This window comes from Geotrypetes seraphini, chromosome 6 (assembly GCF_902459505.1).
Source record: "Geotrypetes seraphini chromosome 6, aGeoSer1.1, whole genome shotgun sequence".
Classification (NCBI taxonomy): Eukaryota; Metazoa; Chordata; class Amphibia; order Gymnophiona; family Dermophiidae; genus Geotrypetes; species Geotrypetes seraphini.
This window is the reverse complement of record NC_047089.1, coordinates 61799000-61825277: the sequence shown is the minus strand read 5'-3', so window position 1 is coordinate 61825277 and position 26278 is coordinate 61799000. Positions and strand designations below refer to the sequence as shown.

Here is a 26278-nt window from a genome sequence, read left to right as displayed (position 1 = left end):
AAAAAAACAAAAAAACAACATAAAAAGCTACCCCTCTCCCACCCTATAAATATCAGCTCAACTACCAAAATTTACTCCACAAGCCTCTATAAACAATGCTTTTATTCTTATAAAACAATACCAAATCTTCCTCCAAATGCAATTGTAATGGCCTTCTGTTCCAGAACAACTGATCTTGCTGATAACCGCAAACCTAGTCAAGACCAATCTAGTGCTAGAGATAACCCACTTATAACTAAACATTTTTTAAATCACATTTATCAGGTCTCCATTATTGTAACCCTGAGTTTGGGGTCTTGTCAGAAGGTTCAATTAAAACTAATGACTGCACCACTGTTTGAAAATCATACTTTCTCAAATATGCAATTTCCTCCCCATGTGAAATGGAGGTTCATATCTAATCACATCAATAGATGTGTCTATCACTACCCTAAACGCCACCTCTTCAACAACCCTCTATCCCTGTAATAAAGGGTTTGCCCCAACCAAACTCCACGATGGCGAATGGGTTTTGCTGTTTAGCGTGGAGTTCATATTTACCTGCTCTTCTTTGAGTGGGATATGCCCAAATTTTCTTAATTATATTTAAAGCTAAATTGATTGTGTTTATACCAGCTACCCACTATATCCATGCATTGCCCAAATTCATTAGATATTCGCTCAGTGAAATTTAGCTGGATTGATCAGCTATATATCATCTGAATATAACTGACAAATACTGAGCTCTTTTAACAGATGGAAAATTGAGTTATGTAAGCATTAAACAATGATGAAAGATTAGAACTAAGGCAAACCTGCTCCTACAAATGACCTGAACTGAACCAGGCCCATGCTTTGTCCATTACAACCTCTCTGAGCCTTTGAACCAAAATTTCATGACTCAATGCATCAAAAGCAGAGGAGATAGTTAATGATAACACCAAAATATACTTACCCAAATCTAATCCTACATACGACTTATAGTTTATTAAAATTTCTGATAAACTATCTCCCTCGCAACATAAAGCAGTATACAATATTTAAAACTGTAAGGGAAAAGAATGTCATTATTCATAAGAAAAACACTTGAGCATTGTTAAAAAAAAAAAAAAAAAAAAAGGAGAAAGACTATGTATATTGGACACATCATTTCCACTGATTGGTAGACTTCTAAAAGCACCTATGAAGAAATTACCGTATTCTTCAAAGCTATACAAAATTTAGGATAGGTCATCAAGGTGAACAAGTACAAGACAAGCATTCAAAGGAAAAGAACAGCATAATAAAAGGCACAATACCTGAATAATTCAAAAGTTGCTGAATGAGCAGAAGGAATGCTTAAACATTGAACATTTAAGGAACGTAACAGTCTAGGAGAAGTATATGTCACGATAAGAGCGGAGAGGCAAGAAAGAACACTAGTTACTTTATATAGTTACTTTTAGTGATACCCATTCAATTTTCTTTGCATCCCACTAGGCCCATTACTGAGCTACTTCTAGTTTCCAGCAAACATTCTTCTGAGTGAAACTGTTCAAGCGTGCAACATGAGGTAATAAAGATGGCCGAGTCTTCGACATTTAAGCTCTTTGATTATGTCAAATTTTTTTATTTAGTAAGTTAAAAAGAAAATATTTATGTTAGGTGCAAGTTGTGTCTGGAAAGTCACAAACCTGAGAGTGATGAAGAGGTGTCAATGCCAGCAAAGAATAAAATCTTGTTCAATCAACTGTTGATTTTTCTGAGTACTGCTGTATCATGAGTACACTAGCAGCTGCTCTGAACATCCTAGAACAGGGTATCAAACTCAAATCACATAAGAAGCCGAAATCTAAAACACAGGCTAAGTTGCGGGCCAAATTTTTTATTAAGATACTTAGTCTTAGAAGTACAGATCCTTCCTTACCCTGAGACACCATTCCAGCGATCCACCTGGTTATTTTCACCTCATAGATGTTACCATACTTAATTCCAACTTTATTCAAATAGTCATTCTAGGCATAGGCAATGGAATGCTTTTTTGTTTGAGGTGCCCAAAAGCTCCACCCCCAGACCCCACCCCCATAATAGTACTAATTATAATACCATTTTTTCAATTCATTTTTCATATCTACAAACAATATAATCTTATTAACAACACATAATGGTTAACCACAAAATTAAACTACACAAAGCACACTGAATACTTCTCAATATTCATTTCTACCAGATCACCTGGCCTTGATCACACTTGCAGAATACAGATAACCCCTATGCAAATACAGGACCACAAACTAAAAGTACTAATATATACAAACAAAATCCTAAGATGCAAGACTTTGCATGCAGTACAACTCCAGTGAAATAGAAGCAAATGCATTTCTTCATGAACAGTGCAAAATATAGACAGCAGATGTAATTTCTTAAAACTGACAATTCACTCACTAAATTAAAAATAAAATAATTTTAGTCTCTAGCTTCACTTCCTTCTGTCTGTGCTCTTAACTGTGTATCCAGGGCCACCTTATCCATTTGCTGTTTTTCTTTCCTGCACTTTCTGCAATACATCCATCTTTAGCATTAACTTTTAACATTCAACTTTCTTCCATTTTTCTGCTTTCTTCTCTTCCCATTTATCCATGTGTACCATCTACTCCCTCTTTTTCTTCCCCTATTCCCATTTATCCATATGAAGCATTTATCATCTCTTCCCTGCCGCGTACCCATTGCTGTGCATCATCTCCTCCCTCTGTCTTCCCCCTTCCCCCCTTATATGGTCTGGCATCGTGCTCCTCTCCTTCCCATAGCCTGGAATCTCTCTCCTCTCCTAAGGTCTGGCATCTCTCACTCCTTCCCTCCCTCTTCCCGAGGTCTAACATCTCTCTCCTTTACTTTCTGCAATCTTTCATCTCTCCTTCCTGCAGTCTGGCATCTCTCTCACCCCTCCTTCCCTTCCATAGTCTGGTATCTCTCTCCCTCTCCTTCCCATTCCAGTAGTCTGACATCTCTATCTTCCCGCCTTCCATCACCCTTTTCTGGAATCTAACATTTCTCCTTTCTTTGAGTCATCTCTCCTCCCTCCCTCCTCTCCACCACTACCATGTCCAACAATTCTCCCTCTTCCCCATGTATACTATCTCTCTTTCCCTCCCACTCCACACACCTATGTCCATGAATTTTCTTTTGCTCTTCCCTCATCCACCGGCAGCATCTCTCCCTCCCTTCCTAACCCCCAGTATTTGCAGCCTCTGTCCTTCCCAACCCCCTCCCAGCCCATACAGCATCTGTCCTTCTTGCTTTTCCAACCCCCTCCCCCCCCACAGCATGTCCTTCACTCATTCCCAATATCAGCCCTCCCTTCCCTCTCAGCTGGATCCTACGATACAACCTGTCCCCAGTTCCCGTCTCCCCTACCTACCACCTTCCCACCGCTGAAATTTAAAAATCTTTGAGCAGCCAACAGCACAACGAAGCCAGCCTCCCACCGTCGGCCTGCCCCGAAAATGTAGTTTCTCCAGCACTTCCTCTTCCAGTATAGGCAGGACGCTGTAGAAAGAGCACTTCCAGGGTAAGCTGACGGCAGGAGTCTGGCTTTGTTGCGCCGTTGGCTGCCTGAAGATTTTAAATTTCAGTGGTAGGTGGGGGAGTTGGGACTCAAGGTGGTTCCTGGAGAGGGTTTCACTACAGTGCAGTGTCAGGCGCACAGTCACTGCGGGCCGCATAAAATGGCCAAGCAGGCCATATTTGTCCCACAGGCCTTGTGTTTGATACACGTGTCCTAGAAAGTGAAGCTATATGTTACTTGGGCTTTTTGCTGCCCACTTTGGTCAAGTTGAAAATAATGTGGACTAAAGTTGGAACAAACCTTAAATATGAGCGCCTCACCTCTAGTTCATTACTACATGAATGTCCCACAACTAAAGAATATTACATCAAAAACCTTACATGCCGCTTATAGGATTTGTTGTACACTGTTCCTACATAATGCATCCTATATTTATGCCCTTAGTGGTGACTCAGTTCACATATGCATACTCTGAATAGCTCATGACTCACCTCAGGTCACCTCTGGTTCATGTGTTTGATGAGTGTTTTGGTCATTATTGTGACCACAAAGATTCGATTCTGGCTGCAGTTATGCTGTTATAGTTTCATCTTTGTTAGGCTGAAGGAGATGAAATGAAGATGAATCCTCAAATATCTGTCTCATGCTGGAAGAATTGTGGAGCTAGAGGCAAAATGGGGCATATCTGGTGGACCTGTCAAAGCTAAGGCTTTTTGGAAAAGTAGCCATTTTCAGATTTTGTGGACTACAGGACTGAAGATACTTTGGGACCCTGGCATTTTTCTTTTGAACAGGGACATACCCTGGTTTCCATAAGTGGCAGACCCATCTGGTTCGACATCTCTTCATGCAGCTAAACTTACTTTGGCTTGGAAGAACCCAGGTGTTCCTGGAAACATAGATTGCATTATGTGTATAAAAATGAAAAACTTCACTGTTATTAGGTATAATACTCTTGCTGGCTGGCAGAAGATCTGAGGGTATGTTTGCAACCTGAGATTTTTGGGTGACTGCATCAACTCTCTTTAGATATAAATGATTTGTCAGTTTTCTGTGTTCCCCTTTCCTCCCTTTTATTTTTATATTTTTTGGTGTTTAATTTAAAAACTTTAAAAAGGGTGAAAAATTTGAGAAGTTTCATATGATATACATTTTCTCACCTTTTTCTGATCTGTAACAACTTTGATTTGTATTATAGTGAAAAGGTGTTTGCTAAATAACCTGCTGTTTATAAGTTTCAATAAAAACTTCTTGTTAAAATTTTAAAAAAGAGAAATGAAGATGAAATACAAAGAACTTCTTTTTGAAGCAATGAAGACAGTGAAGCTGTCATCAAAACTAAATGCACCAGCTTCATCCTGAAGTGAATCTGATGATGAAGATGACCTGGTGATGTTGCTGCTGAATTAGACCTATTCTAGATGATGGTTCTCATGTAACAGAGAAAAATAAAGGCAGGTAAAAATCATATCTATCTATCCATGCCATCTACTATTTCTTCCTCTCGCTTAGAGATTCAGTGTACTCATCCAAAGCATTCTTTAATTCAGATACATTTTTCATATCCATCACCTCCATAGGGGATGATGTTCTATGCATTCACTACCCTCTATATTAACCCCAAAGTGACAGACTGGGTCAGAAACTGGTTGAGTGGATGATAATGGTCAATGGAGATCGTTCGGAGGAAAGGGATATTACTAGTGGGTGTGCCTCTAGGCTCCGTGCTTAGGCATGTTCTTTTTCATATTTTTGTAAGCAATATTGCTGAAGGGCTGTCTAGTCAATATTAGCCTCTTTGCGGGTGATACTAAAATCTGCAATAGAGTTGACATCGCTGATGGTGTGGATAATATGACGGCGAACTGAGGAATGGTCTGAAATTTGGGAGCTAAGATTTAATGCTAAGAAGTCATGAATTTGTGCTGCAAAACCCGACGGAACAGTACAGTTTAGGGGGGTGAAGAACTTTTGTGCAAGAAAGAGGTGCAGGACTTAGGTGTGATAGTATGTGATGATCTTAACGTGGCCAAACAGGTTGAAAACGCGATGGCGAAAGCTAGAAGGATGCTTTGGTGCACTTGGAAAGGAATAGCCAGTAGGAAAAAGGATGTACTGATGCCCATGTATAAGTCTCTGGAGAGGCCTCATTTAGAATATCATGTACAATTCTGGAGACCACACCTTCAAAAAGATATAAACAGGATGGAGTCGGTCCAAAGGAAGGAAAGGCAGGAGGGGAGATATGATGGAAACTGAAAGGAAACTCCAGCATGAGAGGATATAGAATGAAGTTAAGAGGTTTTAGGTTCAGGAGTAATCTAAGGAAATACTATTTTTTTTTACAGAAACAGTGGTAGACACATGGAATAGTCTCCCAGTAGAGATGGTAAGTGGTAGATGCATGGAATAGTCTCCCAGTAGAGATGGTAGAAACAAAGACTGTGTCTGAATTCAAGAAATATGGGACAGGCATGTGGGATCTCTTAGGGAGAGGAATAGATAATGGATGCTGCAGATCGGTCATTTGGCCTTTATCTGTCGTCATGTTTCTATGTTTTCCATTAACTAATAATGTATCACAATTTTCTCATATCAAGGCGCTGTTTTCTTAGTATAACATAAGTTGTGCTCCTGTTGCAAGGCATTTCAGAATGGGCAGACAAATGATGACTCCAAGAAGATGCAACAGACAAACATTTTGAAATGCAATTGCTCCTTCGTTGCAATAGCATCTGTGTGAAAGCAATAGCAGGTGTTATATTTCAAAAACAGATCCTCGATATGAGCAAACTGTTAATGGACCAATTTCCAAATGACAATTCAAAAACTGGAACCCTGTGATCAACCATTCTGAGTGAAAAAGTTTTTGTTTCTTTGCCCCTATATGAGGACTTAAGCATTTTCTGTTTAGCTGTTTTCTTTGATAAAGGATGGATTTCCAATTGTTAGAATTGATTTTATGTAATGTCAAAACAACTGTTTATATCCAAGAATTAAACAGTAACAAGTGACATATTATTTTCAATAAACAACTATAATATTTTTTTTTCCTTGCAGTAACTAGTAATTTTAAAATACAGTATTGTTTTTACAAAGTAACTTGCCCAACACTGAGTATTCTGACCATAAGGTGCTTTGGTCCTGAAAAACACTCCCTACAGAGATACCACAAAGCAAATAAAGGTAACATTTGATCTTATACCTGTGTGAGCCGATTCTTATCTAATATCTGTCCTGTCTCTCCAACACAAGACCCATATTCACATTTTATACAATGAGAGCCTGAGTCTATATAAAGCGCTAAAATTAATGACATAGCTCAATTCTTTAAAAGGCATGCGAAAAAAAAAAAAAAAAGGTCAGGCCTAAATCCCTGTCCCTAAGCTGTGAATGGATAGGGCATATTCTATACTAGTATGCTTATCCTTTTAGGAACACCCATGATACGCCCATGTTCCTTCCCTGGCCACACTCCTTTTGAGATCTATACACCAATTGGTTTTGTTAACCAATTAAGACGTGCGCACCAATTTGCGCCAAATGTATGGCACTATATACAAAATTTTGGGGAGAATATATACATCATTTGAGGAAGAACATAAGAGGATCCTATTTGTGCTCAAGTTGCAAACGACTATGAAGGGAAGGAAGTAAGCCTCTTCTGAATCACTTGGCCAATTCTCATGAAAAACTTTAGACAACTGTGCCCAAGGCCAACTATAATTAGAATGGGCTAAACACCAAAAACTCCTTAACTTTCAACTGCTTAAATACTATACAACCCTTTCAATCACTATTGTTTCTATCAAGTGGTGTTTTTTGGGGGGTTTTTAAAAGAAAAACTTATGTTTTGCTTGTACTTCAATTTGGTACTATCATTACCTAAGCCTGATTAATACTCACTGTGTACAGATGGCGTCTGATGTAACTCCACTCTGAAGTTCAGAAGGAATATGTTGTTTTTCAGAATGATGCAAAAGATAGAATGGAATTGTCCAAATCAGAATGATGTGCACCAATAAAAGTGTCCTCCAACTTATCTGATAGTGTTATAATCTTTATTCCTCCAATGACACAATGATACATCCAATGACTCTACATGTACATGTTTCTGCCAACAGGCCTGCCTCAGAAGTTTTAAGAGCCTCCAAAAGTGATATCAATTAGGGTTTGAAAAGTGCTTCCTCTCAAAAAGGTGTTGCCAAACAAGTGCTTGACACCAGATAAAATGGTGAGCGTCCTGGCAACACCTTTTTGAGAGGAAGCACATTTCAAACACTAATTGATATCACTTTTGGAGGCTCTTAAGACTCTTGAGGCAGGTCTGTTGGCTGAAACATGTACATGTCAAGTCATTGAGTCATTGGATGTATCATTGTGTCATTGGATGAATAAAGATTCTAACACTATCAGATGAGTTGGAAGACACTTTTATTGGTGCCCATCATTCTGATTTGGACAATTCCATACTATCTTTTGCATATTTGTGCTTGTGGTTTTGTTTCCCCTGTTTTGTTTTTCAGAATGACCCACTATACAGTTGTGTATTCCAGCATATTTTAGAAATTAATGCATATTATGAAATGGAATAAATTGATCCTTATATCAGTTTTTGCATCCATTGATAAAGCACAGTTACTTACCGTAACAGGTGTTATCCAGGGACAGCAGGCAGATATTCTTTACGCATGGGTGACGTCACCGACGGAGCCCACGGTACGGACCTTTTTACTAGAAAGTTCTAGTTGGCCGCACCGCGCGTGCGCGAGTGCCTTCCCGCCCGACGGAGGAGTGCGTGGTCCCCAGTTAGTATAAGCCAGCTAAGAAGCCAACCCGGGGAGGAGGGTGGGACGTAAGAATATCTGCCTGCTGTCCCTGGATAACACCTGTTACGGTAAGTAACTGTGCTTTATCCCAGGACAAGCAGGCAGCATATTCTTTACGCATGGGTGACCTCCAAGCTAACAAAGAGGGAGGAGGGATGGTTGGCCATTAGGAAAATAAATTCTGAAGTACAGATTGGCCGAAGTGCCCATCCCGTCTGGAGAAAGCATCCAGACAGTAGTGAGTAGTGAATGTGTGAACTGAGGACCAGGTGGCCGCCTTGCAGATTTCCTCAATGGGTGTGGAACGGAGGAAAGCAACAGAAGCGGCCATAGCTCTTACCCTGTGGGCCGTGACAGCACCGTCTAGTGACAGACCGGCCCGAGCGTAACAGAACGCGATGCAAGCTGCAAGCCAGTTGGATAGCGTCCGTTTAGAGACCGGTCGACCCAAACGATTCGGGTCGAAGGTCAGGAAGAGCTGAGGGGACAAGCGGTGAGCCCTTGTACGATCGAGATAGTAAGCCAGGGCACGCTTGCAGTCAAGACTGTGCAATGCCTGTTCTCCGGGATGTGAATGAGGTTTCGGGAAGAACACAGGCAAAACAATGGACTGGTTGAGGTGAAAAGCTGAGACCACCTTTGGAAGGAATTTTGGATGGGTGCGCAGAACCACCTTGTCATGGTGAAAAATAGTGAACGGTGGATCGGCAACCAGTGCATGAAGCTCACTAACCCTCCTGGCAGAGGTGATGGCAATGAGGAAAAGAACCTTCCATGTCAGAAATTTGAGCGAAGTTGTGGCAAGTGGCTCAAAGGGAGGTTTCATGAGGGCAGACAAAACCACATTCAGGTCCCAGACGACCGGAGGAGGCTTCAGAGGTGGTTTGATGTTGAAGAGGCCCCTCATGAATCGGGAAACCAGAGGGTGAGCCGTGAGAGGTTTTCCTAGGACAGGCTCATGAAATGCCGTGATGGCACTGAGATGGACTCTGATTGAGGTAGACTTGAGGCCTGCGTTGGACAGGGAGAGTAAGTAGTCCAGAACAGTTTCCACCGCTAAGGAGGTGGGATTGTGATGATGACGGAGGCACCAAGAGGAGAACCTGGTCCACTTCTGATGGTAACATTGGAGGGTGGCCGGTTTCCTGGAGGCGTCCAAAATGAGACGGACAGGCTGAGACAGATTTCCTGAAGAGGTCAGCCCGAGAGAAACCAAGCTGTCAGGTGGAGGGAAGACAGATTGGGATGTAGTAGAGACTGATGTTGCTGTGTAAGTAGAGTAGGAAACACAGGTAGAGGAATGGGCTCCCTGGAGCTGAGTTGAAGTAGAAGGGAGAACCAGTGTTGACGAGGCCACCGGGGAGCTATGAGGATCATGGTGGCTCCGTCTCTGCGGAGTTTGGATAAAGTCCGCAACATCAGAGGTAGAGGAGGAAAGGCATAGAGGAACCGATCCGTCCAGTCGAGAAGGAATGCATCCGGGGCCAGACGATGAGGAGAGAAGAGTCTGGAGCAGAACTGGGGCAGCTGATGGTTGTGAGGAGCTGCGAATAGGTCCATCTGCGGAGTGCCCCAGCGAGCAAAGATGGAGTGGAGCGTGGGAGGATCCAAAGTCCACTCGTGAGGTTGAAGGACGCGGCTGAGATTGTCGGCCAGGGAGTTCTGTTCGCCCTGGATGTAGACCGCCTTGAGGAAGAGACTGCGGGCCGTGGCCCAGGTCCAAATACGAAGAGCCTCCTGACAAAGGAGGCGAGATCCTGTGCCGCCCTGTTTGTTTATGTAGTACATGGCGACTTGGTTGTCCGTGCACAGGAGCAGAACCTGAGGACAAAGAAGGTGCTGGAAGGCCTTGAGAGCATAGAACATGGCTCGTAGTTCTAGAAAATTGATGTGATGTCGACGCTCCTGTGGGGTCCAAAGACCCTGGGTGCGTAGGTCTCCCAGGTGAGCTCCCCATGCATAAGGGGAGGCATCCGTGGTGATGATCATGGAATGTGGGGGCAGATGCAACAGAAGGCCCCTGGAAAGGTTTGAGGAGTTCAACCACCATTGTAGAGATCGCTGAAGAGATGATGTCACAGAGATGGGATGAGAAAGAAGATTCGAGGTCTGTGACCACTGGTCGGCCAGAGTCCATTGAGGTGTCCTGAGGTGGAGTCGTGCTAAGGGAAGCACATGCACCGTTGATGCCATGTGTCCCAGGAGGACCATCATCTGTCGAGCTGGGATGGTGTGATGAAGGAGCACCTGATGACAGAGGTGGAGCAGAGTCCGTCGACGATCGGAGGGGAGGAATGCCCTCATTAGTGTGGTATCGAGAACTGCTCCGATGAACTGAAGGCGCTGTGTGGGAAGCAGATGCGACTTGGGGTAGTTGATCTCGAACCCCAGTAGATGGAGAAGAGAGATGGTATGTTGAGTGGCTTGTAGCACAAGAGGAGACGTAGGAGCTGTCACTAACCAATCGTCCAAGTAGGGAAACACTTGGAGGTTGTGAGACCTGAGGAAGGCCGCCGCCACAATGAGGCATTTGGTGAACACCCTGGGTGATGAAGCGAGGCCAAAAGGTAGCACCTTGTACTGATAATGGCGATGGTGCACCTGGAATCGCAGGTAGCGACGTGAAGTTGGATTGATTGGTATGTGAGTGTAGGCCTCTTTGAGGTCCAGGGAACATAGCCAGTCGTTGTGAGAGAGATGAGGGTAAAGCGTGGCAAGGGAGAGCATTCTGAACTTCTCCTTGACTAGACACTTGTTGAGGTCCCTGAGATCGAGAATGGGACGAAGGTCTCCTGTCTTTTTGGGTACCAGGAAGTAGCGGGAGTAGAATCCCTGACCCCTTTGATCTGGAGGTACTTCTTCGATGGCATTGAGAAGGAGGAGGGATTGAACCTCCCTCAGGAGGAGGGGGGTTTGAGTTGAGAGAGAAGCAGACTCGACGGGAGGATTGTCTGGCGGAAGAGTCTGGAAGTTGAGGGAGTAGCCGTGGCGGATGATGTTGAGGACCCACTGGTCCGATGTGATGACCTCCCAACGGCTGAAGAAAATGTGGAGCCTGCCTCCGATTGGCTGAGGAAGAGGCAATGAGGGTGGAAGACTGGCTAAGCCCTGGAGAGAGGAGTCAAAAGGGCTGAGAAGGTTTGGCAGGAGGAAGAGGCTTTGCAGGTTGATTAGGCTGGGCACGAGCCTGGGTGTGTTGGTGCTGGCGGGCCCGCCTAGGTTGCTGTGCAGGTGGGTTGAGCGGTCTGGCAGAGAACCGGCGTTGATATGATGTCTGCGGTCTATAAGGACGAGCAGGAGGAGTCTTTTTCTTTGGTTTAATGAGAGTATCCCATCTGGTCTCATGGGCGGAGAGCTTCTGAGTGGTGGTATCCAGGGACTCTCCGAATAGTTCATCTCCCAGACATGGGGCGTTGGCTAGACGGTCCTGATGGTTGACGTCTAGATCAGAGACCCTGAGCCAGGCCAGGCGGCGCATAGCCACAGCGATGGCAGATGCACGGGAGGAGAGCTCAAAGGAGTCATAGACAGAGCGCACCATGAACTTCCTCAGTTGAAGCAGGCTGGAGATGTGCTGCTGGAAAAGAGGGACCTTGTGCTCCGGCATGTATTTTTGCATGGAGGAGAGTTGCATTACCAGATGTTTCAGGTAGAAGGAAAAATGGAAGGAGTAGTTGTTTGCCCTATTGGCAAGCATGGCATTTTGGTAGAGCCGTTTGCCAAATTTGTCCATAGTTTTTCCTTCTCTGCCAGGAGGGGTGGAGGCATACACACTGGTGCCCTGAGTCTTTTTCAAGGTGGATTCTACCAGGAGAGACTCGTGGGGCAGTTGGGGTTTATCAAAACCTGGGATTGGTATGACCCTATAGAGACTGTCCAATTTACGGGGGGCCCCAGGGACAGTTAGCGGGTTCTCCCAATTTTTATAAAAAGTTTCCCGTAGGATATCGTGAACAGGTAACTTTAGGAACTCCTTGGGAGGTTGATCGAAATCCAGAGCCTCCAGGAAAGCTTGTGACTTTTTGGAGTCAGATTCCAATGGCAAAGACAAAGCCCCTGACAACTCCCTGAGAAATTTAGAGAAGGAAGATTGTTCAGGTTTGGAAGTGGTCTCGGGTGCGGAAGGCTCTTCGTCCGACGACGATGCATCCTCCTCGGTACCGGGGGGGGATTCTTCCCATAGGTCCGGGTCTCTGACATCGGTGGTTGCGTGTCGAGAGACCGGAGTGGACGGGTCGGCATGGTGAGTCTTAGACAAAGACTTGCCTGAGCGTACCGAGACATTCCCTGGCGATGTAGACCTGTGTCTGTCCCGATCCCGGGAAGAACGGTGCCGGTCTGGGTCTTGGGAAGACCGGTGCCGGTCCGGGTCATGGGAAGACCGGTGTCCTGCTCGGTCCCGAGGAGGATCCGTCGTCGTTAAGGCGACTGGCTCGTGCGGTGCCGAGAGAATGGGCATGGAAGAGTCCATAGGTACCAATGGAGTGGATACCGGTTGGACGGTGCGGGGCTCGGGCCGGTCTGGTACCGAGAGCAGCGGTGCCAAGATAGATGGTAAGAGCTGCTGAAGTTGCTGGTGGAGTTGCTCTTGCAACTTGTCCCGGAGGATGGCCACAATGCGGTCATCCAGGGGAGGCACCGGAACCACTTTTTTCTTTTTTGGTTCCTTGGGTGCCGCTCTACACTCCGGCGATGAGGGAGCCGATGACGAGGCACTCACCGATATCGGAGTGGAGCGTTTCTTGGCCCGGCGTGGAGCCGAGAGGACTGGTGCCGTCCCCGAGGTGGGAGGGCGCTCAAGGGTGGAAGGCTTCTTAGCCGGCTTACCTGGCGCCGGAGGCGCCGACGTCGTCTCAGGCGGCGTCGAAGTGGTCGGTGTCGATTTCGACGGTGCCGCAGATGAAGATGTCGAATCCATAGACGGGCCGGTGCCGAAAAGTAAATTCTGTTGGATTTGACGATTCTTCAACGTGCGCTTTTTAAGAGTGGCACAGCGGGTGCAGGAGTCCGCCCGATGCTCTGGTCCCAGACACTGCAAGCACCAATTGTGTGGGTCAGTGAGGGAGATCGGGCGTGCACACCGCTGGCACTTCTTAAAGCCTGGTTGCGGGGGCATGAATGGAAACACGGCCTCCGCAAAATCAAACCCCGAGGCCTGGATCGTGGCAATAGGCCCCGCCGGGGTAGGAACGAAAAAATAAAACAAAAGAAAGGTTTTTTTTTTTTTTTTTTTTGGAATTGGGAAGAAAAAAGTACCCGAAGGTGAAAAACCGAAAAAAATAACGCGAGCGGGAAGGCAAAAGGAGGATTTCAACTCTGTTGAAAAAACACACGTCTTCTTCGCTCCGCGGAAATGAAGAAACTGGGGACCACGCACTCCTCCGTCGGGCGGGAAGGCACTCGCGCACGCGCGGTGCGGCCAACTAGAACTTTCTAGTAAAAAGGTCCGTACCGTGGGCTCCGTCGGTGACGTCACCCATGCGTAAAGAATATGCTGCCTGCTTGTCCTGGGATAATACTGAATACAAATGGAACTGAGGCCATGTGCACGCACAAGCATTTCTTCAGTTTCTGCCTTCTCCTTATTGCTATGGACTCCATTTCCCCATCATCTGTGCACCCTTTCATTGGTGACAATATCTACTCCAGTTTGCTAAAAATAATTTGATTCTACACCTGAGAAAAGTGAGCAGAAAAGGAAAGATTGGTTTTAAATGTTATTTTATGTAAAAGTTTTGTATCCTGCTAAAACCCTAATCATCAAATCTACAATCTTAAATGAAATGGCATTCATTTTTATATATCAGCACATAAAACTTGGTTTAAAAACAAAGCAAGTATTTTTCAACTTCTTTCTAAATTCCATATAAGCCAAAATGTCAGAACTAGCCAACAACATTAGCACAGGAAGGAACATGAATCAATTTTGTTTGGACTGTTCCCAATCACATGATTTCTCTGCAGCTACTTTAGAGGTAATGAAATGCCAGAAAGTTATTAGGCTGTTACAGAAGTACTTGATGATAAAGCCTTGTCTATAAGTTGTACATTTTCAATGCTTACATTAAAATGTACAGCTAATGCTTTCTGCTTGTTGGAAGGGATCCTGAATATTCTTCAGCATCCCTTAGATTTGTACAAGCTTCCAGAGCAGAAGGGAAGACTAGCCCGACACTCAAATCAACATAGGAAAGTGGACCCAAAAGGGTTAGATTTAGTAAAATGGTGCTCAAAATTTGGCACTCAACACTATTCTATAAAAGACCACTCTGGGCTGAGCACCCTTTATAGAACAGCACATGGTGCCTATTCCTGCACCCAAATGTGTGTGCCAGGATTTATGCCCGCTGAAATCAGGTGTAATTTTCTGGTGCCCAATTTGGGCACATATCCCCGGAATTCTATATTGTATGCAGATTTACAGAACATCTCAACCCACCCATGTACCTCCCATAACCACACACCCTATTGGTGCACTCTATAGCAGTGGTTCCCAACCCTGTTCTGGAGGACCACCAGGCCAGTCGGGTTTTCAGGATAGCCCTAATGAATATGCATGGAGCAGATTTGCATGCCTGGCACCTCCATTATATGCAGATCTCTCTCATGCATATTCATTAGGGCTATCCTGAAAACCTGACTGGCCTGGTGGTCCTCCAGGACAGAGTTGGGAACCACTGCTCTATAGGATCTGTGCACCCAATGCTACAGAATAACACGTGGCCAGATGTGTACGCAAATCCTAATTGGTGCCATCAATTGTTAGCCCCCAATTATTGCTGTTAACTAGCTTGTTAACCAATTAAATTGCACACACATCTCAGGATCATACCTGAATTTTGGCAAACTTAAGTGACTGCAGATGCACTCAGCAGAAGAAAACTAGAAGATGATATGCCTGAAAAAAACAAACAAACAAACCTGAAACTCTCTAAAATATCCCCATCACAGGAAAATCTTGGCTTGCTCCAAGTCTGTCATTCCAGTAGGAGATAACATGCTACAATTGCAAGGATAGAGAACTAATGTTTGTGTAGAACTCATATTTGTTATTCCAGAAAAGCAGGGGGGGGTTTTGCCTTCCCAAGCCTCTCTACATTTTTCTTTAGAACAGATGTTATTGTGCCCAAAAGTTTCACTACAACTGTACTAACAGTAAAATAACATCAACAAATGTTTAAAATACTATAAAACTTATGCTATAGGTTCATTTTTTATAGCAAGACTAATAGGTAAACAAAAATAATTAAAAATAAACAAAATGAACATATGCTTAATTGTATCGGAAATAAGGTAAATGGGAAAAAAGGCGAGGGGAAATCAGCCTGGTCCTGCCCCACATAAAGGAGTCCTTTTACTAAGCTGCATTAAATAATAATGCATGCCTAACGCAGTAAAAAATGGAATAATGCAGGGGACATTAAAAAGTCAAGCATTTACAGTAACTATGTGGTAAATATATATATTTTTTAATTATAAGGGGGCAGAAGGAAGGCATTTCTGTGTTAACCAGTTAGCACATCTACATTACTGCATGCTACAAAATCGGTGGTAAGTGCTCCCTCAGTAATTTTTAAAAAAGACTGCACTCTAATGTCAACATTACTAGTGTATGGTAATTGATGAAAAATTTTCTAAGAACCAGGAGTTTGTTTTATGGCCACAGTAAAAATGGCCTTAGCACACAAGATCTGTATAAGGGCATGCAAAGGCAAATTTCTACTGCAGCTTTGTAAAAGGATCCATGAAGCATCCCTTTTATTTCCATTAGGGGCCGACCAAAACAAAATCCACAGCAGGAATCTGCAGCTCAGTTTCAAATGGAACCATAACCAAAACTGTTCTGTCCCGGCCCCCTTTGCAAGTCAGCCTCCTATACCCCCTCCCCCAGGCTGCACACCACGCCTTCCTCTCCCTCACCAGGCCCTACTTTGTAAAAGCCCTGGTGTTCAGTGTCTTCAGGGAAGTAACATCCCAGATCCTCCTACCCCTTTCAGATCCTCCTACCCCTTTCAGCTGCATTGAAAAAAATGGCAGCTGTGACTGCTGCAGGAGGTCACAGCTGCCATTTTGGAATTGGGAATAGCCTGAGCAGGAGCAAGTCACTGCTGCTCAGGCCATTCCTAATTTCAAAATGGCAGCTGTAACCTCCTGCGGGAAGCGCACAGCCTCTATTTTTTTACAGCATAACCAATAGGGGCAAGAGTAACTGAGGATGCTTCTGTCCTGAAGACATCGCTAGATATGCATGCTATGTGTATGGAAAATTGCCAGTAAAGGGAAGGGTTGGAGCTGTGCTCAGAAGAAAAATCGCTAGCACAGCTCCTCTTCCTGCCTGCTTGCCAAAAAAAATTAAAAAAAATTTAGCCCCTGCTCTTCCTGCCTGAACCGGTAAGCAGGGGCTGCTTTTTTTAATGGGTGTAGTTGTTGTGTATACACAGCACATACACAAGAGCTGCACCTATAAATCCTACTCCCGAAAACCCCCCACCACACAAGTATGGTGGTCTAGTGGGCCATCCCCCTTCCAAACACCCCCCCTGGTAGCCTCCCAACAGCCCCCCACCACACAAGCCTGGTGGCCTAATGGGTCATTCCCCCTCCGACCACCCCCAGTACCCACCGGCAGTTAGCTTCCATCCCACCCCACCCCACCCTCAACAGCCTCCAACAGCCCCCCACCATGCAGGCCTGGTGGTTTAATATTAATAATAGTTTATATACTGCAGGACCGTGAAGTTCTATGCGGTTTACAATGATTAAAGAGGTTACAGGTTGAGTGGAATAAACAGAGTTCAAAATTAGTGATTAACAGTACTAGAGATCATTTGTTGGGGACTAAGATTGTATAGGCCAGTTACCTAAGTATTTCAGGAACAGATGTGTTTTTAGGCGCTTCCTGAATTCCCTATAAATAGTAGACACGAACATTTGTTCTAGATCTTTGCCCCATAATGCTGCTTGATGTGAGAAGAGATGTTGGTGCACAGCCCCCCTCTGACTACCCCCAGCAGCAACCTTCCCCCATCCCGACAGCCTCCCTCAGTCCCCCCACCAACAAGCCTGGTGGTCTAGTGAGCCATCATCTCCTTCCGACCCACCTTCGTACCTTTTTAGTTATAAACAATTTTTATTGATGATAGCAAAATAACAGCCATCAAATACAGCAATACATAAGAAAACAACCATTCCAGCATAGGGAAACAACCATCAACCATATTTATATAAAGTATAAGTCTATCTCTTTCCCTTCCATCCCCACGAACATCCCATGCCTAAAAAACATAGAAAACCGTACCAAGATTTTAGATTCTTATGAATCTTGTCAAATATAATCTAAAACCCCCACCCCCGACAGTGTAAAGTAATGTATTGTAGGGTCAATCACAAGAAAAATACAATAAAGACACCTGCAAAGCATGACAGGACAACTCAGTCGCTTGTACAACTAAGACAACAGAGCCCTTGTCCCATGAGTATAGAGGTCAATCTGCAGGGAAACAAACCCTATAAAGAACCAGGACTAAAAACCCACCTAACTAACTGAATTTAACCCACTAGAATGAAAGGCCCACCATACAAGGAAAGTGACCCCCCTCCAAAAACCTAATCTCATTGGGTATGTGCCCCCATGTCTCCTCACCAACACATCTAAGTGGCAAAGTCCAAACTGTATCCTTCCTCCCTTCATTCCTATCCCCTCTTTTAGAAGAGTGGCAGGAAAGGTACTCACTCCCTCCCACCGGCAGGCCCGCATCTTCAAAATGGCGGGTCTTCCCTTTCCCAGTGCATCCTGGGATGCACCAGGAAGAGGCCTAAGGTCCTGATTGGCTCAGGCGCTTAAGACCTATGGGAAGGGCCTTAGTCACCTAGGCCAGTCAGAGTTTTAGCCCCTCCCTCCTCCTGCATCTCAGGGTGCAACAGGAAGGTGAGAACTATGAGGTAGACAATGACACGGGGATAAATTTTTCTCCATTCCCGAGGGAACTCATTTTCCCATCCTGGCAAGTTCTTTTCTTGTCCCTGTCCCAGTCCTGCAAGCTCTGTCCTCATCTGCACTAGCCTCAAACACTTTAAAATCGTAAGTGTTCAAAGCTTGTTTGGTTAAGGCAGAGCTTACAGGATTGGAACAGGGACAGCAACAAAACTCACGGGGATGGGACGGGGAAATTGAGATCCTGCAGGGACAGGGAAAAATTTATCCTCTTGTCATTTTCTACTATGAGGAAAACAATTTTCCATCCGAGTAGTTTGAGAGAGAAAGATGTAAGCGGCTTAAAAGGAGATTTCATAAGAGCAGAGAGAACCACATTAAGATCCCATGCAATGGTTTTGTGTGGAATATGCCTTTCATGAAATGGGCTTAAAAGGGATGTACAGAAAGAGGTTTGTTATCCAGGCGGGAATGAAGTGCACCGATAGCACCGAGATGAACTATAACTGAACTGGTTTTTAGACTAGAACTAGAGAAGTAGAGAAGGTAGTCAATGATGGACAAAAATTAACATGAAAAGCTCCAGAGAATATAATGCACACTAGTAAGAGAAGTATGTCCACTTGAAGCAATAACAGGTTTCCTAGACGCTTCAATGACAGTGGATTCTGCAGCCGGGAGCCAAAAAGCATTTGCCTGTTCAGAGAAAGAAACCACGCTGTTAGTGTAAATGAGCAGGGTTTGAGATGCAGTATGGACCCTTTGTGTTCTAAGTTAGCAATTTGGAAATGGCTACAGTTCCTGATCAAGAGCTCTGTGAGGAACAGAAACCAAACCTGGTGTGGCCAAAGGGGTACTATGAGGATCATGGCGCCCTGATCTTGGCAAAGTTTGAGTTTTTCCTATGTGGGGTTGGAGGAAATGCGTAGAGGAATTTGTCCCCCCAAAGTGAAGTAGAATGTGGTCAATATGATTGGGTGGCAAAGTCTGGAACAGAACTGTGGAAGTTTGCAGTTCTGAGAGGAAACGAAGAGGCCTAATGTCTGGTGGTCCCCACAGAGAAAATCATGCAAAACTGTCATGCTGAGACCATTCATGAGGTTGAAGAAGTCTGCTCAACTTGTCTGCCAACACATTCTGCTTCCCCGCAAAATAAACCACCCTGAGAAGGATCCCACGAGCAGTGGCCCAATTCCAAATCTTGACTGCCTCCAGTCAAAGGGGATAAAGATCCCATGCCTCCTTGTTTGTTCAAGTAGACCATGGCAATCTAGTTGCCAATATGGATGAGTACCTGTTGAAGGAGGCAGTCCTGGAATGTTTGAAAGTGTTCCTCAACACTCACAGTTCAAGAAAATTGATACAGAGGGTCTGTTTGTAGTGAGACCACACTCCCCGAGTGTGGAGACCATCTAGATGAGCTTCCCAGCCTAGCATCAAAGCATCTATGGTTAGAAATTTTTGGTGGGAAGGAGTTTGACAAAGGAGACCCTGGGTAAGATTTTGTGCTACTATCCACTACTGGAGAGAGTGCCATAGATCTGGGGTCATACATACTGGAACAAAGAGGGATCCCATTCTGTTGATAAGGCCCACTGTGGAATTCTGAAGTGAAAGTGTGTAAATGGGGTCACATGGACCATTGATGCCTTGTGACAGAGAAGGAATAACATCTGGCATATGGAAGTGAACTTGAGGGTGGAGATTGGAGATTATTTAACACAAGTGAATGAGCTTGTGGACCCTCTGCTCAGATAGAAAAGCCCAACCTTGAATGGTGTTCAAGAGTGCTTCTATGAACTCTAAAGGTTTGAGTTGGCTGTATAAGTAGTTGGCTGTTTGAGTTGGCTGTATAAGGAGTTGGCTGTTTTAGTAGTTGGCAGCAAGCCCTAGAAGCTTGACGAGATGAACTAACTGTTGAGAATATGGCATGCAGAGCTGCTTGCAACAATGAAGCTTTAATCAATCAGTTATCTAAGTAGTGAAATACGTGAAACCCCCATAAGCGAAGGGTTGCAGCAACTAATAGGCATTTCATGAAGACATAAGAAGCAGAGGCTAGTCCAAAGGGCAAAAGTGTACTAAAGTGTCAGGGACCTATACATAAGCAAAGATGCTTTCTATAAGCAGGTAGGATGGTTTAGGTTTCTTTGAGATCTAGAGAGCAAAATCAATCTTCTTTTTCTAGCAGAGATAGAAGGGTTCCCAGAGAAACCATGTGAAACTTCTGCTTCAGTAAAAAATTGTTTAGGCATCCGGGGTCTAGAATGGGTTGAAGACCTCTAATCTTTTTTGGTATCAATAAATTCTTGGAATAGTACCCCTGACCACTCTCCTCTATTGTGTTTAGCTGGAGAAGGGCCTTCTGGAGAAAGTTGAAAAGACACTCGAAGCACCCACTGATCTGTTGTGATAAAGGTCTAACATTGCTCTATTTTCACCAATCTGCCTCCAACAGGGAGAGTGGGAGGTAGAACAAGGGAGAACATTGGCAAAGCTCTCTAGAAAAGAGTCAAAAAGATGACTGTTGTTTGAACTAAGAATGAGGTTGAGACTTTTGTGCCTTTTGTTGTTTTACACAGGAACACTGACCAACAGACCCGATGAAGATGGCTGACTATAATAACATTTCATGTTGGTAGTAGTATGAATTTCTAGATGGAGCAGAGTATCCTCTAGAAGAAGACTGAGAGGTTTGAAACTTAGACAAAGTTGACATGGTGTCTGTGTTTTTTAATTTTATCAGCCACTTCTTCAAATTTGTCTTCAAACAGATTAACATCCTTGCAAGGCACATCTGAAAGGTGCTCCTGCACTGAACTTTCCAGATCAGAGACTCTAAGCCAAGATAAACAGCATAGCAATTGTCATTGCTGACATTCTAGAAGAAACATCAAATGCATCAAATATGCCTCTAGCTAGGAACTTTCTCAGAGTGAACATGTTTTTGGATAACTGTTGAAATTCTTTAGGTTTGTCCGGAGGTAGGAATTCCTCATACTCTGAAAGTTATTTAAAATCCTTACTTAAACAAATGGGAATAGAACTGGTAGTCCATAATTCTATTTATCAGCATGGATGATTGAAAAATGTGTTTACCAAAAGAGTCTAGTGTTCTGGCTTCTGTTCCAGTGTTTTAGAGCAGATTCCATAACCAATGATGTTGAAGTTGTGTCCTCTCCACCCCTGGACCATTTTTATATTCTGTACATTGTGTCAATTTTTAAGGAGCTTCCTGGATTGATAGAGGGGTCTCCCAGTTATTAAACAGGGGATCTTTCATGGCCCTATGTAAAGGCAGCGCTTCCTGGATTGATAGAGGGGTCTCCCATTTCTTAAACAGGGGGTCTTTCATGGCCCTATGTAAAGGCAGCGCTTCCTGGATTGATAGAGGGGTCTCCCAGTTCTTAAACAGGGGGTCTTTCATGGCCCTATGTAAAGGCAGCGCTTCCTGGATTGATAGAGGGGTCTCCCAGTTCTTAAACAGGGGATCTTTCATGGCCCTATGTAAAGGCAGCTAGATACAGTCAGTTAGAGGTATTCATAGTCCAAAAATCTCAGAGCAAGGTTCTTCCTCTGTCTTCTTTTTAATGGAAAGAGCTTGACCCATTGGCCTTATAAAACCAGTAAAGGATATGCTCTCTGGTGGAGACTTGCACCTTTGAAGTAGAAGAGAAGGATCAGAAGCTATGCCATAGGAGACTTCTGCTGATAAATTTGGCAGATCTCATCAGAGTGGTTCGAGATGTCCGAGTCAGACTCCTCAAAATACTCTCTCCTAGATGAACCTGGGAGTCTGCATCGAGAGAAGCATGGACTGTGCATCAAGGAGTGTCAAGGCAGAAGTCAATGCTCTGACCAAGGAGATAACTCCTCTGCTGATGATGACACACATGGTGAATGAGTCTATGCTGATCCCAATGCTCAATGATGAGCAGAGGTGCTGGGCCGAGGCAGGCATAGACACCATTAAAGCCGATGTAGACTCATCTGCAGTAGCCCCATAAGCTCTCATTTTGAGCATAGCTCAGATCTCCTCCTGAAGAGTCAGTATCTGCATGAGAAGAGACATCGGCGTGGAAGTAGTCTGCAGTGCATTTTGTTTGGGCATGGGAGACCTCAATATCGAGGCATGCCTCAGAGGAGACATGATCTGTAGTAATGGAGAACGCTGTATGATGCGTTGATGCTTACTATGTGTTGAACTGGAGGATGCCTAGGATGATGCCAAGCCATACCTACAAGGTGAAGAATGCTTATGCTCTTAGCTTTCTTATAGCTACATCTCCCAATGGGTGAGACATTGAGGAAGACAACGTCAAGTCCTGTCTTTAGAGAGAGTCCAATGCGCGACACTATGTGGCATTGCTTCACACAGTGTCGATGCAGGCTGTGCGTTGGATCACAAATTTCCCACGATGTTGATGCTGAACCAAAAAGACTTTCATACTGAAGTTGTCAGGCTTTAAGTGTCCTCTTTTGCATAAGCAAACAGAGGTCACAACAAATGCCCCAATGGTCAGGACCTAGACACCGTACATACCAATTATGGGGGACAGAGTCTGAAATGATCCAATTACATTGAGTATATTTTTTGAAGCCAATCAGCAATGCAAAGTCAAAAATCTCAATGGCCCAGGGAGCTAGCATGAAAAGTATGTTGAAACCTGTTGATGCTCCCTTAGGTGAAAAAGGTTTTGAACTAGCCCAAAATGCCAAAAAATCAAAACTGAAGAAAATTTAAAATAAAGACAGGAAGGCACAAAAAGATTTCAAAGTTTGATGCACTGAAGGGAAACAGAAGACACAGGTTCCCGGCTTTGTGGAAAAATAAGAACTGATGGTCCTGTGAGCCAACGTTGGGCAGAATGGCTTCAGTACATGCATGGTATGGCAAATGTCTAAAGATTTAAAGTGACAGTGCACTTGGCAGTGTCAATTCCGGGTTCTGCAGTTAACGTCTTCCACATATAAGAATATTATACCTGTTTGTCATCAGAGAAGGCAGCATTTTCAAAAAACTTGGTCCACATCTACTACTACTACTACTACTACTACTATTACCACTACTATTTAACATTTCTGTAGCACCGATAGGTATATGCAGTGCTATACAACAACATATTTTAAGAGACGGTCCCTGCTCAGTAGAGCTTACAATCTAAATTAACAGACAATAAGACAAGTAGGGGCTTAGGAAGTTTCTTGGTATGATAAGGGTGTGGAGGTTATGAGTTAAATGCATTCTCAAAGAGGTGGGCTTTTACTCTGATTTGAATAGTTCCAGGCATAAAGTGCAGCAAGAGAGAAAGGGCACAGTCTGGAGTTGGCAGTAGAAGAGAAGGGTACAGATAAGAGAGCTGAAACCACACACTGCTATGAGGGCACGCCTTTAAAATTTGGGACAATATTGCTATCCTGAGCTGCAGAGTTTGAAAACCTGAAGATCTGTGGCCTTATGGCTGCCATGTGCAGAAGCGTTAATAAACGCTCAGCAAGTTTGGTCTGGAAAGGATTTCGTACCATGATAAATTCTGTGAGAAGAGCAGGGGGAACTATTATCAGAAGGCACAGAAAGATATTCAAAAGCAACCTACGGGCAACTTCAAAACTGTGACAGACAGCACAGACCAACAATACGCATGCAGAAGAGCAAGGAAAATTTCCCCATTAGCAGCAGACAGCACAAAGCACACTTACAGTACACATAGCACCGATTCAAGTTCTTCTGTTCGTCGTAGCTACATTACCTTTCTTTCTCCATCATGATCTGCACAGGGCTTAGCTGATTGCTTTTATTACCAGTTCCCAGCTGCCCATAAGCATTAGCTCCCCAGGCATAGAGCAAACCCTCATCTGTTAGTGCTAGTGTGTGTGCAAAGCCGCAGGCAATCTGCAAGTAAATGTAGAAGGATTACTGCCACAAGAAAAAGGAGCAAGAAACCATCAGTATCATATATTAATCAAAGCAATAGGTATAAAACATTTCCATTTTTATATGCCCTCCTGTTTTTACTGCTCTTGGCTGTGTCTTGGCTTCTGATATTCTATACTACTCTGCAACAGCACAAGGAAGTAAATCCAATTATGCTCCAAAATAAATGCCTAGCTGTAATCTGGGAAGTATGGCCTATCATAATGTATATTGACTTCTGCATAGCCCCTTCAGGATCCCCAATATTTCCGAGGCAAAAGGCATTAAGTTCATTGCTTTGAACAATCAAGCAAAACATGGTTTCTGCCCCCTCTCTCCTCTCCCCCCCTCCCCCAATTTTTCCCACAAATCAGCCAGAATAGATTTATTTCCTTTTTTAATGTCAGGGCAGTATAGCAGCCAACATCCAGGTTTTGCTGACCCTTCAGTTCTCCTCCTCCTGGTGCCTCTGGAGCTCCTGGCTATTTAGTTCCTCTGACCGCTGATCAGGAAGTAACGGGAAAGGAACCCCAGAGACAGAGTATTGATAGTAGCTCACTTCAGAAAGCATTTCAGCAAGACCGACTAAGGAGACAAAAAAAAGGTCAACAGCCAAGGTTCTCAAAAACCCCGAGTACTGAAGGAAGAACAAAAATAGAAGCATGTTTAAAAATGGAATTATTTTTTCCTGTCACCCTTGAAATTAAATGTGATGGCTGCTTGACATCAGAACCTGTATTGCATATAAACACAAAGAAATAACAAAGTTCATGCCAATAAATGCTAGAAGCCACATTGATCCCTTCCATTCTTCTCATGCTGCTGGAATCCCAGGAGCTCCTGCAGCTGCAAAACCCATAATTCCCAATGTCAAATGTACTTTCAACAGAATTCTCAAAATGAGAAAATCCTCTCTAAATCAAGCACCATCTGGAAATTGGATTATCAAGTTAGTAAGTGAAGAAAATTTACCAGGGGAAAAAAATGACCGGCTGAGATGGCAGCATGAATTGACTGCTCCGGGCAACTCCTGATTTGACAGCTATTTATCAGCACCATCAGATATCTTTTATTGTCTGACGCTGAAAAAGTAAGCTCAGCTTGCATGACAACATCCTATGCAAAGAGTATTAGGAGCCAAGTAGCTGATTTGTTGGGCTTCGCATACTCAGAAGGAACAAGGCCTGCTTACATGGAGGAAAAAGGAGAGGTATTGGCATCAGGACTTTCACAGTCTGAATAGCAGCATTTGCTATTCTCTCTATAGTTATTTCTTGATGGAGATGCCTCAATACCACAGCCTGGCAAACCCTTGATGGAAATTCGAGACTGGATGAAAGAAATAAAGTCTGATCTTAATGCCGTCCAAACAGAACTAGCAGATGAACTGTGAACAAGATCACCAATCTGGGCCACCAGCTGGACAAACAAGCTGAAGCGTTAAGGGCCATAGATAAACAGCTGCAAGAAGTTTGGGTCATGAATTCCACACTGAATGATAAACTGAAAAATCTGGCTAACAGAAGCCAGCATCACAATCTTCACTTCCGAGGGGTCCCTGAAACCCCAACCTATATAAATTGCGAGAACATGGTACAAAAATAGCTGGAATCCTTTTAAAATATGGATGAGGTTGCAATACAGCTTGATCAGGTGCACTAAAGAAGAACAAACCAAAAAACACTATAGGCTTGCTTTGCTATTAGGTGAAGGAACTCCGCTACTACGTGAAGCACATTGGCTTCCTGTTCCGCATCGAATTACTTATAAAATTCTCCTACTCATATTTAAGATTAAACTCATACAGGCCCCTTCATTCCTTCATAAACATCTCATTCCATATGCTTCTCTTCGGGCCCTGAGATCTGCTGATCAAAATCTGCTGGCTATTCTAAACTAAACTAAACCTTAAGTTTATATACCGCATCCTCTCCTTAAAGATAGAGCTCGGCACGGTTTACAGGTACTTTAATAAATGAGGGAAGAACATAATAATAATTAGTGGTTATACAGGGGTGGTGAGCTTTATATTTTTGAGAAAAGCCAGGTTTTCAGATGCTTTTGGAATAGTTGGAAGG

The 26278-nt window shown here is 43.9% G+C and overlaps 1 protein-coding gene across 8 annotated transcripts in view; it reads right to left on the bottom strand.

The window, feature by feature from the left end:
* Window positions 1–26278, bottom strand: part of LOC117362203 (RCC1 and BTB domain-containing protein 1) — a 112903-nt gene that overhangs the window by 41832 nt on the left and 44793 nt on the right. For all 8 annotated transcript variants that reach the window (XM_033948198.1, XM_033948196.1, XM_033948197.1 and 5 more), the window contains one exon: window positions 24037–24179. In XM_033948198.1, coding sequence (XP_033804089.1) covers window positions 24037–24179 — 143 coding nt within the window. The remainder of the gene's footprint in view (window positions 1–24036; window positions 24180–26278) is intronic.